The 15,643-nt window shown below is 54.2% G+C and overlaps 1 protein-coding gene across 8 annotated transcripts in view; it reads right to left on the minus strand.

Annotated features, from left to right (window-relative positions):
- Nucleotides 1–15,643, minus strand: part of ABLIM2 (actin binding LIM protein family member 2) — a 135,589-nt gene that overhangs the window by 86,664 nt on the left and 33,282 nt on the right. For all 8 annotated transcript variants that reach the window (XM_021706239.1, XM_021706242.1, XM_021706238.1 and 5 more), the window contains one exon: nucleotides 5,508–5,595. In XM_021706239.1, the coding sequence (XP_021561914.1) occupies nucleotides 5,508–5,595 (88 nt within the window). The remainder of the gene's footprint in view (nucleotides 1–5,507; nucleotides 5,596–15,643) is intronic.

Here is a 15,643-nt window from a genome sequence, read left to right on the forward strand (position 1 = left end):
GGGCTTGGAGGCTCCCAGCTGAGAGGCAGGAAGAAAGAGCCTCAGCTGGGCTGGCCTGCTCCTTCGGGTCAGAGCAGGGGTGAGGGGTGGGAGCCAGGCATGAGGCTCCAACAGGTCCAGCCCTGTTTTCCATTCACTCAGTCTCTGAGTCGTCCTGTGCCTCAGTTTCTCCACCTGTCACCTGTTCAAACACTATGTCAACAGCTACCACCATCAACATAACAAGGTCACCAGGCACCAAATGCCTCCACATCCCTGGCATTCTGCTTTCTTCAAATTCAACCTCAACCTGCTCCAAGTCTTTTTATTCCACCTGAAGACAGAGCTAATAAGTTGAGTGCAGTGGCTCATGCCTGTAATCCCAGCACTTTGGGAGGCTGAGGTAAGAGGATTGCTTGAGCCCAGAAGTTCAAGGCCAGCCTGGGCAACATAGCAAGACCTCATCTTTACAAAAGTCAAAAAATTAGCCAGGCACAGTTGTGCCCGCCGGTAGTCCCAGACACTTGGGAGACTGAGGCAGAAGGATCACCTGAACCCAGGAGATTGAGGCTGCAGTGACCTGTGATCAGGCTGTTGTCCTCTAGCCTGAGTGACAGAATGAGACCCCAACTCAAAAAACAAAACAGAGTTGGGTGAATTTAATAAAATTAAGTGGAGGTCATCATGTATGGAAAAGTGCCCTGTGCATTGTGGGTACAACTGTTAGTTGCTCTAGCACCCCCTTTCCTGTGGGGGGGGGTTCGGTGCACACCAGCTCTCCCTGTTCACCTTCTCGTCCTCCAGGACTCAGCGTACCGGCTGCTGCTTGGGGGCCTCCCTGAATCCCACACTACCCACTGAGCTCTGCCAGGCTGGTGCTCTGCTCACACACCCTCTACTGCCTACACGGCTGGGCAGGTTTACACTCCATCTTTCACTGCCATTCCCATGAGGGTAGGGGCTGTGACCCACCCACTCACGCATGCCCAGATGGCCCACCCATGCCTGGAACATGGTGGAGGCTTAAAAGTGTGCATGGGCCGGGCTTGGTGGCTCAGCCTGTAATCCGTGCCTTGGGAGGCTGAGGTGAGTGGATTGCCTGAGCCCCTGGGTTCGAGACCGGCCTGGGCAACTTGGCGAGACCTCATCTCTACAATAAATCAAAAGTCAGCCGGGCGTGGTAGCGCGTGCTTGTAGTTCCAGCTACGTGGAAGGCGGAGGTGGAAGGATCGCCGGAGCCCAGCAGGTCGAGGCTGCGGTGGCCGGGAACAGCCACTGTATTCCAGTCTGGGCGACAAAGTGAGACTCTGACTCAAAAAAAACCCAAAAAACAAAAAAACGTGTGCGTGGAATGCAAACTCATCCCATCTGCTGCTTGCAAAGCCCTCTGGGTCCTGGGGGTCCCATCCCGGCTTCTCCCTGGGGGCACAGCTGCTTCAACAAAGAGCTCTAAGAAGTTCGATGGATTGTGTGCGTGGATAAAACATTCATTACTTTCAAAATTTTTCAATTTGTTTTCATTATAAAGGGAATAGACGTTCCTTATTAAACATGATAGAAAAGACTGGGTTTGGTGGCTCATGCTTGTGCTTTGTGGGGCTGGGGTGGGAGGATCGCTCCAGGCCAGGGGTTAGAGGCCAGCTTGGGCCACAGCGTGTGGCCCGTCTCTACAAAAATAAAAGTAAAATTAACTAGGCATGGTGGTGTGAGCCCAGGAGCTCCAGGCTGCAAGTGAGCTAGGATTAGACTACGGCACTCCAGCCTGAGCAAGAGAGTGAGACCCTGTCTCTTAAAAAAAAGTATAGACAGCCAAAAAAGTAGAAACAAGAACATTAACACATCATCCTCTACCAGCACTGTGTGTTGGACTGCCGTCTGGTGCGTGTGTGCACCTAGAGGGATCCCAGTCCAGGCACACATACAATCTCAGGTATTCCAGCTTTTGCTTAAAAATGTCTTGAACACTTCCCCGTGTAACTAGACAGCAAAAGATGCAGCTTTAAGGGCCACGTAATGTCCCATCGTGTGAATAGACGACTGCTATCTCTCTACTCCCCTCCTGATCTTTTTAAAAATTATTTATAGGCCAGGCTCGGTGGCTCAACCTGTCATCCTAGCACTTTGGGAGGCTGAGGCAAGTGGATTGCCTGAGACTGCGGGTTCGAGACCCGCCCAGGGAACTTGGCGAGACCTCGTCTCTACAATAAATTAAAGAAATTAGCCAGGCGTGGTAGTGCACGCCTGTAGTTCTGGCTACTTGGAAGGCTGAGGCAAAAGGATCGCCAGAACCCAGCAGGTCGAGGCTGTGGTGGCCAGGAGCATGCCACTGCACTTCAGTCTGGGTGACAGAGTGAGACACAAACTAAAAAAAAAAATTACTTATTTATTTTTAGAGACAGGATCTTACCCTTGTTGCCCAGGCTGGAGTGCAAGTGGCGCGATCATAGTTCACTGCAGCCTCAAATTTCTGGACTCAAAGGATTCTCCTGCCTCAGTCTCCTGAGTAGCAGGGACTACAGGCGCACACCACCATGCCTAGATTCTTTTTAAATTTTTTACATTTCTTGTACAGACGGGGTCTTGCTATGTTGCCCAGGCAGGCTTCAAACGCCTAGGCCTCTGGGTGATCCTCCCATCTTGGCCTCCCAAAGTGCTGGGATGACAGGTGTGATCCACTGTGCCCAGTCCATCACCTGATCTTTCTAATGTTCTATGTTTCTAAAAAACACTGCGGGGCTCCCATACCCACAACTGGCGCATACTTCTGAGAAATGGAGTCTTGGCTCAAGAGTATAGGGCTTTTGAGGGTTTTTTTGTGTTTTTTTTCCTGACAATTTCCCAATTTTCATTCCTACCAGTAGGCTAAGAGACCTGTGTCCTTGGCTTCTCATCAACACGGGAGCTCACGTTTTCTGCTCATCTTTGTCAATCCAGTGAGAAAAGGGAGTATGTAATGGTTACTCCAGTCTGGGCTTCTTGGCAATTAGTGAGTATGACTGTCCCCTCCCCAGTGTCTATGGTGGTGGCATCAGAGACTGGGTGTTGGAGGCACCGTGCCCAGGGCTGTGAATAACACGGGGCAGGGGGCGCAGGCCAGGGCAGATCTGGCATCAGGACTTGGTCCCCTTGGCTACAGCTGCCTCTTTGTTTTTTTTTTGAGTTGGAGTCTCACTCTTGCCCAGACTGGAGTGCAGTGGCTGCTCCCGGCCACCGCAGCCTCGACCTCCTGGGGCTCCTGCAATCCTTCCTCCTCAGCCTTCCAAGTAGCTGAAACTACAGGCGCGCGCTACCACGCCCGGCTAATTGTTTGATTTATTATAGAGATGAGGTCTCGCCAAGTTGCCCAGGTGGGTCTCGAACCCGCGGGCTCAGGCAATCCACTCACTTCAGCCTCACAAGGCGCAGGATGACAGGCTGAGCCACCGAGCCCAGCTTACAGCTGCCTCTTGAAGATTCTCTGTGTGCAGTGATCCCAGGGGCCAGCTGGGCTGGGCCTGGTGGGGGGAGAGCTGCTGCCCCAGCATCTGCCCTGCACCTGGAGACCGTGGAGGCTGCAGGACCCTCACTTTTCAGGGCATCTGCTGCAACAGGGTTCACCTGTCATAAACACCACCAAGAAGTCCCGGCATCCAGGATGACCAACCACAGGGTCTCAGGGACACCAGGCAGGGTGGGGCACCTGAGAGGCCCACTCCATGAAACAGAGCTTGGAAGCCACCCACCTGGTCCAACCTGTCATCGTACGGACTGGGATACCCAAGGCCCAGAGTGGGGATGGGACTGGCTTCAACAACCATCCCACAGAAAGCCATGGCAGGCCTCGCTTTAGCAAGGGGTGCCAGCCTCAGGCCAGAGTCATAAAGATTGTCTTTGTGTCTGAGACTGGGCACCCTTGAGGCGGCTCATACCCCTGAGCCAGCCCAGTGCCACTGCGCTTGGCATCTGTTGGGCCCGGGTGTCCGAGAACACCTTCTACTGAGGGGCGCTCGCTGCCCAGACAACCCGGTGCTGCTGGGATGAGCCCAAAGGATCCTTTCACGGCTCTTGAGCCGCGACTCAAGGAACAACAGGCGACACTGGAGACGAGGCCATCCTGGCTGACATCACTCCCTGGGGCTCGGCCTCAGAGAGAGGGCCTGTCTGACACGCGGCTGAGACGTGGGTTGCGTGAGGTCATTCAACAGCCGTGGGGGATGTGCAGGACAGATGCTGGGACAGCCGCTCTCTCCCCACCAGACCCAGCCCAGCTGGCCCCCTGGGATCACCGCACACAGAGAATCTTCAAGAGGCAGCTGCAGCCAAGGGGACCGAGCCTCAATGCCAGACCTGCCCCGGCCTGGGCTCCTGCCCCGGCAGTTCACAGCCCTGGGGACGGTGCCTCCAACGCACGGCCCAGGTCAGGTTCCTCTGAGCGCCCTTCTCGGCCAGGCCTTGCCCCAGGCCCAGGGGGACTCCACCGTCGCCCCAGATCGGCCTCAGGCCTGCCCAGCCCAGCTTCGGCGAGAATCCCACAGACGGTTCATCAGGAATCCCCGCTTGTTTCCCTCGCCCCCCCAGCCCTGCCGCCTAGGTCTCTGGCTGCCCTCAGCAAGAATTCTGCCAGGTCAGTTCAGCAACTTTCCGCGTGCCGACCCCTCCCCTGTCATTGACTGTCATTCACCCATCTCCATCACACGCAGCATCCTCGTCTCTCTCCTTGGTGCTATAGTCAGGAGAGGCTTCCTTACCCGTTCTGACAAGTGTCAAGGTCATGTTCTTGAGCAGGAAGGCTTGGGAACAAATAGGGAGCAGGTGGAAGAGGCGTGCTGAGATAAAGACTAAGTGCGAGCAAGCAGTGTGAACGATGGGGTTCAGAACACGACCCCAAAACACAACCAGGAGGCAGAAGGTGCTATCCAGACACACCTCTCTAGCCTAAGGATTCTTTTGATTTGATTATTTGGGGAAACAGCATAATCAAAAACCTGTGATGGTGAATGGGGTCGGGGTTTCCCCATGACATGCTGAAATGCAGAGAAAGGTTGGGCACGTTCTCCTCCCAAGCCCCACCTCCGCCAAGGCTCTGCTGAGCACACACCTCCCTGCTCAGGAAAAGCACCTCACACCTCTTCATCAACCTCCTCTGCAAACTGAGGGGGTGTGGCAGATTGGGGCGGGTTGGTTCGGTGCAGGAAGCACCCGAAACTCTCAACTTGGGTTCCCAGAGCTGGGACGGCTCTCCAGAAGAGGCTTGGACAGACTCTCCGTTTATGAGCAACTGGGGACCAAAGAGCTGATGCCTCTGGGTCCTGATGGTTCATTCCACCCCTTCTCATCTTGTCAGGTCAGGCTCCCTGAGATCACTGGGTGGACCAGACAGCCTGGCGTGTGCCCCAGCCCGGCCCTGCCGGTCCCCCCCGTGCGGCCTGACGCTCTTGAACTAGTCCGATGACACAGGTGACCGACCAGCTCGTGTCCAGCACGTGGTATGGACCCAGCAGAGGGCAGGCCCCTGCCCTGGGGACTAAGTAGCACATTTGTGTTGTTACCTTGAAGATACATCTCCTCGCCTTCTGCAAACATCTGGCCACACCTGACACATAGCGCACACGAAGGGTGATAGTGTTTCTCCCCCGCCTGCAAGAGAGCACAGAGTACAGGTGTTTCCACCAGAGGCAGAGACGTCCACGGGACCGCAGCACGCGGCAGGGGTACAGCACACTCCAGGCCACGTCCTCAGGGGATGCTGGGAGGTGTCCTGAGTGCCGGAGGGCCCCCAACCCTTGGGGCCAAAAGGCCCCTGCACAGAACCTGGACCCAGGGGGTGCCCCAGGCTAAGTAAAGTGCCCCGTGGAAGGCAAGACGAGAACGCGGTGCACCTGCTTGGCCTGCAGGAGACCAGGCATCCAGGTCCCTCCTGGGCTTTTGACGGATAGCAAAATAGGGGCCTGGTTCCCTTCGGCTCAATAGCTCCAGAAGGAGGGGGAGGGGCCGGGAGAAGAAGAAGAAGAAAAGGGGGAGGAGTGGGAGGAGGAAGAAGCGGGGAGGGGAGAAGGCGACACTCTCTCCCCAGGTGGGACTGGAGGGGCGTGGTGAAAAATGATTAAGGGCCGGCTTGGTGGCTCAGCCTGTCATCCTAGCACTTTGGGAGGCCGAGGTGAGTGGATGACCTGAGCCCGTGGGTTCGAGACCCGCCCCGGAAACTTGGCTACACCTCATCTCTACAATAAAATAAAAAATAGCCGGGCGTGGTAGGGCGCGCCTGTAGTTCCGGCTACTTGGAAGGCCGAGGCGGAAGGATCACCCGAGCCCGGCAGGTCGAGGCTGCGGTGGCCAGGAGTGACCACTGCACTCCAGTCTGAGCGACAGAGTGAGATTCCAACTCAAAAAAAAAAAAGATTAAGAATTTTTTTTGGTCTTTATATTGCTCAGTTTTCCCTCAGCATTCTCTACTTGCATTGTTCTTTTTTTTTTTTTGAGTTGGAGTCTCACTCTCTCACCCAGACTGGAGTGCAGTGGCCGCTCCCGGCCACCGCAGCCTTGACCTGCTGGGCTCCAGCGATCCTTTCGCCTTAGCCTTCCAAGTAGCTGGAACTACAGGCGCATGCTACCACGTCCGGCTAATTTTTTGATTGATTGTAGAGATGAGGTCTCGCCAAGTTGCCCAGGCGGTTCTCGAGCCCACGGGCTCAGGCAATCCACTCGCCTCAGCCTCCCAAAGGCGTGGGATTACAGGTTGAGCCACTGAACCCGGCTGTATCGTTCTTAAATTCCATTAAATGAGATGACAAAAATTCATAGTGAACTATGCTAAACAAGTGACATTGCCTGGTTTGGGTTATTTTTGCGTGGTGCAAACAACCAAATTGCCCCCAAATCCCACATTCACCCGTCCTGGCAGCACGGAGCCGCACCTCAGGGCCAGGGGCGCTGCAGCCTCTGCTAAGTGCTGCCAAGCTCCACGCTAAGCCTCTCCCAAAATGGAAAGAAGACCCAGAGTCCCCGTTTGAATTTGTGATCGTCAGTTTCCTGAATAAGTTAGTGGCGGTGACATGTCATAAGCACCTTGCTCCTTCTTGCCCACGGGTGCCTTGGAGGAAGAATCCAGAAAACATTCCTCTCCTGCATGGGGCTGGCTGGGGTCTCCTCTGCCAAACTTGCAGGCCAGTCGACAGAGCCACTGGTGTCCTCAGGCAAAGGGGCCCTTCCTGGAATCATGGGGGTGCTTGACCTGCCGGTCCTCCCAGCACCAGACCTTGGCCCAAGCTGTCCCTTCCACCTAGAGTGCTCTCCCATGCTCCCACTCCGACCACCCTGAATGTTCTCATCTGAAATGCCACCTCCTCTTGGGCCCTCACAGCCACGTCTCACATGGTGTGGCAATTATTGGGGCATACTGTCCCCCACTAGACAGCGAACCTCTTAGGTGCAAGGTCTGGCACTTGGGCTATTTCAGGGACCTCTGGTTGCACAATCTATCTGGTCACAGAGGTCACAGCACAGCATCTGGCTCCAGAATGAGGGTGAAACTGTCATTTCAGCTATTACTCTTCATTCAGATGTGGTCAGAGCAGTTCTCTCGTCTTGGGGTGGAAATCAGAGACTGAGACAGCTCAGTATTTTTAGAGGTAAAAGTCACCTGGTAACCATGACTCATCACATGCAAAACAAGCCTGAGTGGGTATTCCTGAGCTGGCGGCCTCTGATCTCCCTCACACCCACCTCATCCAGGTGCCCTGATTCGCCCTGAGGGGTATAGCTCTACCCCATCCTACGGCTTCACCTATCCTCCAGGGCAAACCAACCCTGCTGTCTACACAGCATGTCCACACGTGAATCGGGAGGAGAGAGAAGACTGCAAGTTTCTAAGAGGATAGGCTTGAACCTTCCATAGCAACAGTGGCTCCTGTCTCTACAGCTGGTGTCAAGAAGCACTCTACACAGACTCACTTGCCTTAATCCTTGTGTCCTGTGAGGTATCCTGTCACCCTCACTTTTCATAAGTGGAGCAAATTTGGGCAAGGTCTGACCAACGGCGAGGTGCTGGAACCAAGAGGAGGGTCCGAGGTCTGCCCCCAAGTGCAGAGCTTAAGCCCACGCCTGTGAGCTCTCACTCCCCGCCTGGCAGTCCCCGACTTCAGGGTACGGACCCCAACTCTGAGGCGTGGACCCCAGCCTCATGTGCTCTCTGCTATGGTTTGGAGGCTTGTTCCCTCCAAAACTCACGTTGAAATCGAATAGCCAGTGTGGCCATCTTGAGATGGGGTCTTTAAGTGGCGCCTGGATCAGAGGGCTCTGACCTCAAGAACGGATGAACTCGTTTGTGGATTAATGGTCTAACGGATGAGGGGGCTAGCACAGGGGTGGGGCTGGTGGCTCTGTAAGGCAGGAAGAGCGACCTGACAAGTGCTCTCCAGCCCGGCCGTGGGATGTCATGCCCACTTGAGACTGCTGAGTCTCCACCAGCAAGAAGGCCCTCACCAGATGCCTCCCCTCAACCACGGACTTCTCGGTCACCATAACCGTAAGAAACAAGCTCCTTTTCTTAAATTACCTAGTTCTGGGCATTCTGTTAGAAGCAATAGGAAGTGAACTAAGACAACCCTGGACCTCACGCCCTGAGAGAACAACATGGGGACACCATGAACTGCACGTGAAGCCAAAGATGCCAGACACCAAAGAGTGCAGACCCCGATTTTATGAAGCTCAAAACCAGGCAAAACCATCTATACTGTTAGGGTGCCCCAGGGGGAGTGACAGAAAGGGGCCCTGGGGAGCGTCCGAGGCACTGGGTATGTTCTCTTTCTTGATTTGGTGCTGGTTACATGGTTGTCTCCAGTTTGTAAAAATTAACCAACAGCACACGTGAGATCTGTGCACTCCTCTGTGTGTGCCACACACCAGCAAAAGAGTTTTCCCACAAAGGCCTAAACGCAAGAGCCAAGTCCGAAAAACTATTAGAAGATAACATATTGTTAAATCCCCGTGACCTTGGATTTGGCGATGGATTCTTAGATTTGATACCAATAGCACAAACAACAAAAGAAATGGATAAACTGGGCTTCATCAAAATTTAAAACTTCTGTGCATCCAAGGACATTATCAAGAAGGTGAAAAGACAACCTAAAGAATGGGAGAAGATCTGGCCAGGCTCGGTGGCTCAGCCTGTCATCCCAGCACTTTGGGAGGCTGAGGCGAGTGGATTGCCTGAGCCCGCGGGTTCGAAACCCACAGAGGCAACTTGGTGAGACGTCATCTCTACAATAAATCAAAGATTAGCTGGGCATGGTAGCACACACCTGTAGTTCTGGCTACTTGGAAGGCTGACTTGGCAGGATTGCCGGAGCCCAGCAGGGCGAGGCTGCGGTGGCTGGGAGTGTGCCACTGCACTCCAGCCTGGGTAACAGAGTGAGACGCCAACTCAAAAAAAAAAAAAAAAGAATGGGAGAAAATCTGTATATATTATATATCTGATAAGGGTGTAGTATCCAGAATATAGAAAAGACATCTACAATTCAGCAACAAAAAGACAAACAGGCCAACTCACAAAGTGGGCAAAGGACTCGAATGGACATTTCTTCAAAGAACACATATAAATGATCGACTGGTTCATAAAAAGATGTCCAACAGCATTGTCAGGAAGGAAATGCAAACCAAAACTACAGGAGATACCACTTCATACTCGCGAGGGTGGCTGCAATAATAACAAAAACGAAAACAGAACGCGTTGGCAAGGATATGGAGAAACAGTGGGGCTAGTGATACAAAATGGCGCAGCTCCTGGGGAAAACTGTCCGGCCCTCAAAGAGAAACACAGAATTACCCTAGAAGCCTGCAGCTTCACTCCTTGGCATTTAAGAAAAATAGAGAACAGGAGAAATGAAAACACTTATTCGCACAAAACCCTGTGCGTGATGTCCACGACAGCATTGCTCATAATGACCAAAGGTCTGACACCCAAGTGTCCATCATGGCTAAAGAAGCCATAGTCTGTCCACACCACAGTATTATTCAGGAGGGAATGAAGTAGTGACTCTTGGTACAGCGTGGATAACCAAAGGGGGCAGACAAAAAGGCCACTCACAACATGATTCCTTCTGTATTGAAATGTCTGCAAACTTATAATAGCCTGCTTAATATAAGTAACTGCATTTTTGTAAAAAATCCTTCATCTTAGCTGCTTGCTCCCTAGATGTAGCCCTCGCACCCCAGCATGTGACTAAAATAAGTTCCTTGTACTCACAGACCCACAGTCCTGTTTCCTATAAACTGTTTCCCCTGACCATTTGGAAACTCCCTAGCCACAAGTTCTGTGTAATTTTATTACATTTGTAAGCTTTGTTAACTAAACTCAAAGGCTACACCTTGCAAAACTCCAGTGTTCCATTCTCATATTATAAGCCTATATTTTGTTAGTGACCTAACCAAGGTAACCCTATCACCCCATTGTATAGTAGTCCTTCCACCTTGTCTCCATGTAACTGCTCTCATTGTTCCAGTCACCGGCTGTGCCTGGGACATAAAGTTAATCAAAACTCCCTATCAATCAAAAGTTCCAATTTTGGTTGCTAAGTTGCTATGTATCCTTGCGGTTTTTGCCCTTATAAGCCCACCGCCTGCTTCACTTGTGGCCGAGAGCCCTTTAGGACAATAATTTGCTCTTGGCCGCTGGCATAAATAAAGGACTCTTAATTAAATTCTCTGCGTAATGGCAATCTACCTTCTTGCGCTCCGGTCATAACGGTATGACATATTCAGAATAGTCACATCCACAGAGACAGAGAGCAGATTTGAGGTTGCCGGGGGAGGAGGGCAAAGGGGGGGAAGGGTGCGGGGACAAACTGCCTAGTGGGTGTGGGGCTTCCTTTGGGGGTGATGAAAAAGTTTTGGAACTAGAAAGACGTGGACATTGTACAACATTGTGAATGCATCAAATGCCACTGAATTGCACATTTCAAATGGTTAATTGCATGCTATGTAAATTTTGCCTCAATTTCTTTTTTAAAGCATCAGCCCCCTCATGGCAAACTCTTAAATTACCAACCATACGCCAAGCATTGTGTTAAGTGCTTTATGTGTGTCAAGTTCATCCTCACAACAGCCCTTTGGGGTGGGCGCTGTTCTCTGTTCCCATTTTCCAGACGAGGAAACGGAGGTTCACGGGGGTGACGAGACCTACCCAAGTCAATAACACAGAGAGATGGAGGAGCCAGGATTCAAACCAGGTAGGACTGGACGCTGCCTCCTGGAAGGGTGTCCATGGGCCTTAGGGACACAATGGGGGCCAGTCGTGGCTCAGCGCCTGCAACCCTGGGCTCACAGCATGGAATGTCCTGCACCCTCAGCTTACCCTTGCCCATGGAAGTCCACCTCCTCCCCCCGAGGTGGAGACACGGGGAACGGAAGGGACATAGAGCACCTGACATGTGCTGAGTGCAGACAGAAGCCTTTGACATGACGCATGGCGTGTGCCCAGTTCATTGCAGAGGACGAGACTGAAGTCCAAGAAGCCACACAGCTGAGTCAGAGCTAAGTTGGACCAGAGCCAGTGCCACCTCCGTGTCCTCTCCACGGACCACACAGCCTCGTGACCAAGAGGACCACTCATCTGTCAAGCAAACAACTAAATCTGGAACAATCCATCCCTGGTGGAGACACAGGGCTGGAGCTCATGTGTCCCCAGGCCTTGGGGCCATGTCATGAGGCTGTCAGTGACAGAGACAATGTCCCTGCAGGGGCCTGGGCCTGTCCCAGGCTTGTGGCTGAGGCCACCGAGGTAACAGATTCCAGCCTAGGATCCTCACTTCCTGGCTGTGTGACTTGGGCCCTGTGTCATGTCTCAGGGTTCTGTGTCCCTGTTTGTAAAATGGAGAGGACTGTCCCTCCCTCTCAGGGGGGTTAGGATAACCAGGCTCTCTGACTCCAGGGGGCGTTTAGCTGGAAGGTAAAGTTACGGCCAAGGTTACCCTCTCCCTACCCCACACTCCCTGCTGGGAACAGATGGGTCCCAGGTGGCCAGCAGTGGGCTGGGAGAGTCAAAAAATAAAAGTGTCCCTGCTCCTGCACTTCCGGTCATCACTCTTGTTCTTTCTTACAGTGACTGCGGCGTCCCTGTCCTTGACACATTGGCCGTATCTCTGTCCTTTGAGGGCCTCTCCCTCCCGATGTCCACCCAAGAAGGCCGACAATGGCGGCAACTGGTGGCTTCGGTGCTGAACATCTGGACGGCCACCCCCGGCTTCCCAGGCAGGCAGGTGTCTCACCCTCGCCATGTGGGACTCAAGATGGCTTGGATTCAAAAACATGTTAAAAGCCCGGGAGATTCTGTAGTGGGTGGTTACAGAGAGACGTCTCGTGCCTCCCAGCAAGTGGCCGTCATCTCTCATAAGACACAAGACTAGTCAGGGAAGCACAACGCGGCCGGCAGGGGCTCTGGCGACTGGGTCCTCAGCCAGCACCGGGTCCCGGGGGAGCATTTTAAGGATGTCCACCTCCCACACACAGAGTGGCCAGAAGGACAGAGAGGTGGCAAAGCTGCCATGCCTCCAGAAGGCCCCTGTCGTCCTCCTCAGCGTGGAGAGGGCGGTCCCCACTCCGGGCTGGAGAACAGACCGGCCCTCTGCCAAGAGCCTCTGACGCCTGGGGCGGGAGGCCCCTTTTCCTCCCTGAATCCAAGCTCAGAACCTCAGTGCAACAGACTCCTCCACTCACTGGAGAGCCAGTCACACCTCCCACTGGCTCCTGAAGCCTCCTCCATCCACACTCCACACTCCACACTCCACGCCCCAGGCTCCAGGCTCCAAGCTCCAGGTTCCAGGCTCCAAGCTCTGGGCTCCAGGCTTCGGACTCCAGATTCCAGACTTCAAGCCCCATACTCCAGGCTCTGGGCTCCAGGCTTCACACTCCAAGCATCAAGCTCCAGGTTCTAGATTCCAGGTCCCGGGCTCCAAGCTCCAGGCTCCAGGCTTCAGGCTTCAGGCTCCAGACTCCAGATTCCAGACTCCAAGCTTCACACTCCAGACTCTGGTTCCGAGCTTCACGCTTCAAGTCTCAAGCTCCAGGTTATAGATTCCAGGCCCCAGGTCCCAGGTTTAAGCTCCAGGCTCCAGGCTGCAGGCTCCAGATTCCAGACCAAGTTCCACACTCCAGGCTATTGGTTCAAGGCTCCCTGCTTCAAGCATCAAGCTCCAGATTCCAGATTCCAGGCCCCAGGCTCCAAGCTCCAGGCTCCAGGCTTCAGGCTCCAGACTCCGGATTCCAGACTCTAAGTTCCACACTCCAGGCTATAGGTTCTAGGCTCCATGCTTCAAGCATTAAGCTCCAGCTCCAGGCTCCCAGCTCGAAGCTCCAGGCTCCGAGCTCTAGGCTCCAGGTTCCAGGCTCCAAGCTCCAGGCTGCATGTTCTCTGTGGAGGGGAGGGGCTGGGCCCACAGGCTGCATCTGTCCCTCTCTGGAGCCCTGGAGTGGGCAGGGATCAGCTCCCTGCGACCGCTCATGACACATTCACCGGCCTGATTCAAAGTTTTAGTTTCCTTTATGAATTTCCAGAACCACATCTTTTAAGTCCTAATCACCATTTTCATCAGAGAAAATGAAATTCATGGAGCAGCAAATCGAAGCCTTGAGCAGGGCCACGCAACCCAGGGGCGTTTAGCGCCGAATCCCCAGGGAGGCTTCCTCCTGCAAAGAAGGGCCAACTCCACGCCAGGCCTGGCAGGGCCATGAGATCTGCAGCCCCTCTCGGGCCCCCATCGTGTCGCTGTTTCTGTTGCCGACCCCGCCCATCCTGCAGCCCTGTGGGCCTTGGACCATGATTCCTCTGGGCCAGTCCAGCGTGTCCACTGCCCTTTCTCCTCTTCCTCACCCCTAGCTCCATCCAGGGCGGATTCAGGAGAGCCAGCCCTGCCCACCGCCCTCCCTGCTGTACCCTGGCCCTAGCAGCGTCCTGCAGAGGAGCTGTCCAGTGGAGACGTTCAGAACGAGGGGACACAGAGCCCAGGAAGTGTGCCTAGGCGGCCCCAGAGGGCGGGGGGTCCTGGCCGAGTGCGTGTGGGGACCACTCGGCCACATTCCACCGGGGGCTGTTCACGTGCGCATCAGCGACGGAGGCTGTCAGGGTCCTGCCACGAAGATAGCGCCCGACAAGCACCGTCGCCTGGCACCCCAGACCCGGGGGTGGAGCACACAGCTGAGGACCGCCACAGACCATGAGCTGGGGGTGACCGGAGGCTCTGCCACGCGGCCGGCCCGGGGGGAGGCAGGGGCGGGATCAGCAGGCCAAAGGGACGCGCCCACGGGTGGGTGTGTTTGTGCTGTCTGTGTGTCCATGTGTATCCTTGCGGGTTGTCTGTGTGTGTGCGTATATCTGTATGTGTCTGTGTGTGCTGCTTCTGTGTGCCTGTGCGTCCATATGTGTCATCTTTGTGTGCCCATGTGTCTATATGTACAGTTATCTGTGTGGGTTCACGTGAGTTGTCTCTGTGTGCCTGTGAGTCCATGTGTGTTGTCTCTGTGTGTCCACGTGTGTCCTTGTGCTATCTGTGTGTCTATGTGAGTCCATGTGTGCTGTCTCTGTTTGCCTGTGTGTGTCATCTCTGTGTGCCCATGTGTCTATATGTGTTGTCTGTGTGTGTCCATGTGTGTCCTTGTGTGTTGGCTGTATGTGTCTATGTGTGTCCATGTGTGATGTCTCTGCCTGTGTGCCCATGTGTCTATATGTGTTTGTGTGTGTCCCTGTGTGTCCTGGTGTGTTGTCTGTGTGTGTATCTATGTGTGTCCATGTGTGCTATCTGTTTGCCTGTGTGTGACCGTGTGTGTCATCTCTGTGTGTCCATGTGTCTCTATGTGTGTGCCCATGTGTGTTGTCTCCGTGTGTCCATGCATGCCCATGTGCGTCGTCTGTGTGCCTGTGTGTCCATGTGTGTTGTCTGTGTGTCCATGTGTGTTGTCTCTGTGTGCCTGTGTGGCCATGTGTGTTTCAGTGTGTGTGCACAATCTAAAAGGACGACTTCTAGATGCTAACAGCAGTTAGTCTGGTGGTGGCATTTATGATGAATACTTTTTTGGGTGTATTTGATGATAAACAGGCATTCCCTCTGAGTGTGTTTTCGAATAAACACACTTATTTTGGAAGAGCGAGAGAGAAGCGGGGGCTTGAGAAGCTGGCTTCACCTCTGTCCTCCTGGCGATAACAGCCGTCCGTGCTTAGGGGGCCAAACGAAGAGTGCCAAAGGCAGACAGGAGGAAGCCAATGCACCACATCCCACGGTAGCAGGAGATGGTTCTGTGTGAAGCAGACAACGTCTAACTGACCCCTGGGCCAGGGCAGAGCGAGCCTGGCCATGCCCCTCTCCTGCCAGCTTCCCCAGGAGACCACAAACTCTCTAGGACAGTTTCCATTTCCGTGAAACCAGCATCTAGCCCAGGGTGGGACACAGGGTGAGTCCAGGAAGGACCCACATGGGGGAGGCTGACGGGGGGGGGGGGGGGGAAGAAAGGGGGGAAGAAAGGGAAGAAAGAATTCATGAATGGTTCCGGAGGGATGCTGGGCTTCACGTTGCCGTGGAGACAGCCCGCTGCACAGAGGGCGGGGCTGAGAAGAGCACTCCCCCCCAGCCCACCCACACCCACCTCTGCAGGGGGGCGGGGCAGCTCACGGGGAAGCAGAGCTGGGGAGGGAGGGGGC

This window comes from Carlito syrichta, unplaced genomic scaffold (genome assembly GCF_000164805.1).
Source record: "Carlito syrichta isolate Samal-C Ts95f unplaced genomic scaffold, Tarsius_syrichta-2.0.1 Scaffold315368, whole genome shotgun sequence".
Taxonomy (NCBI): Eukaryota; Metazoa; Chordata; class Mammalia; order Primates; family Tarsiidae; genus Carlito; species Carlito syrichta.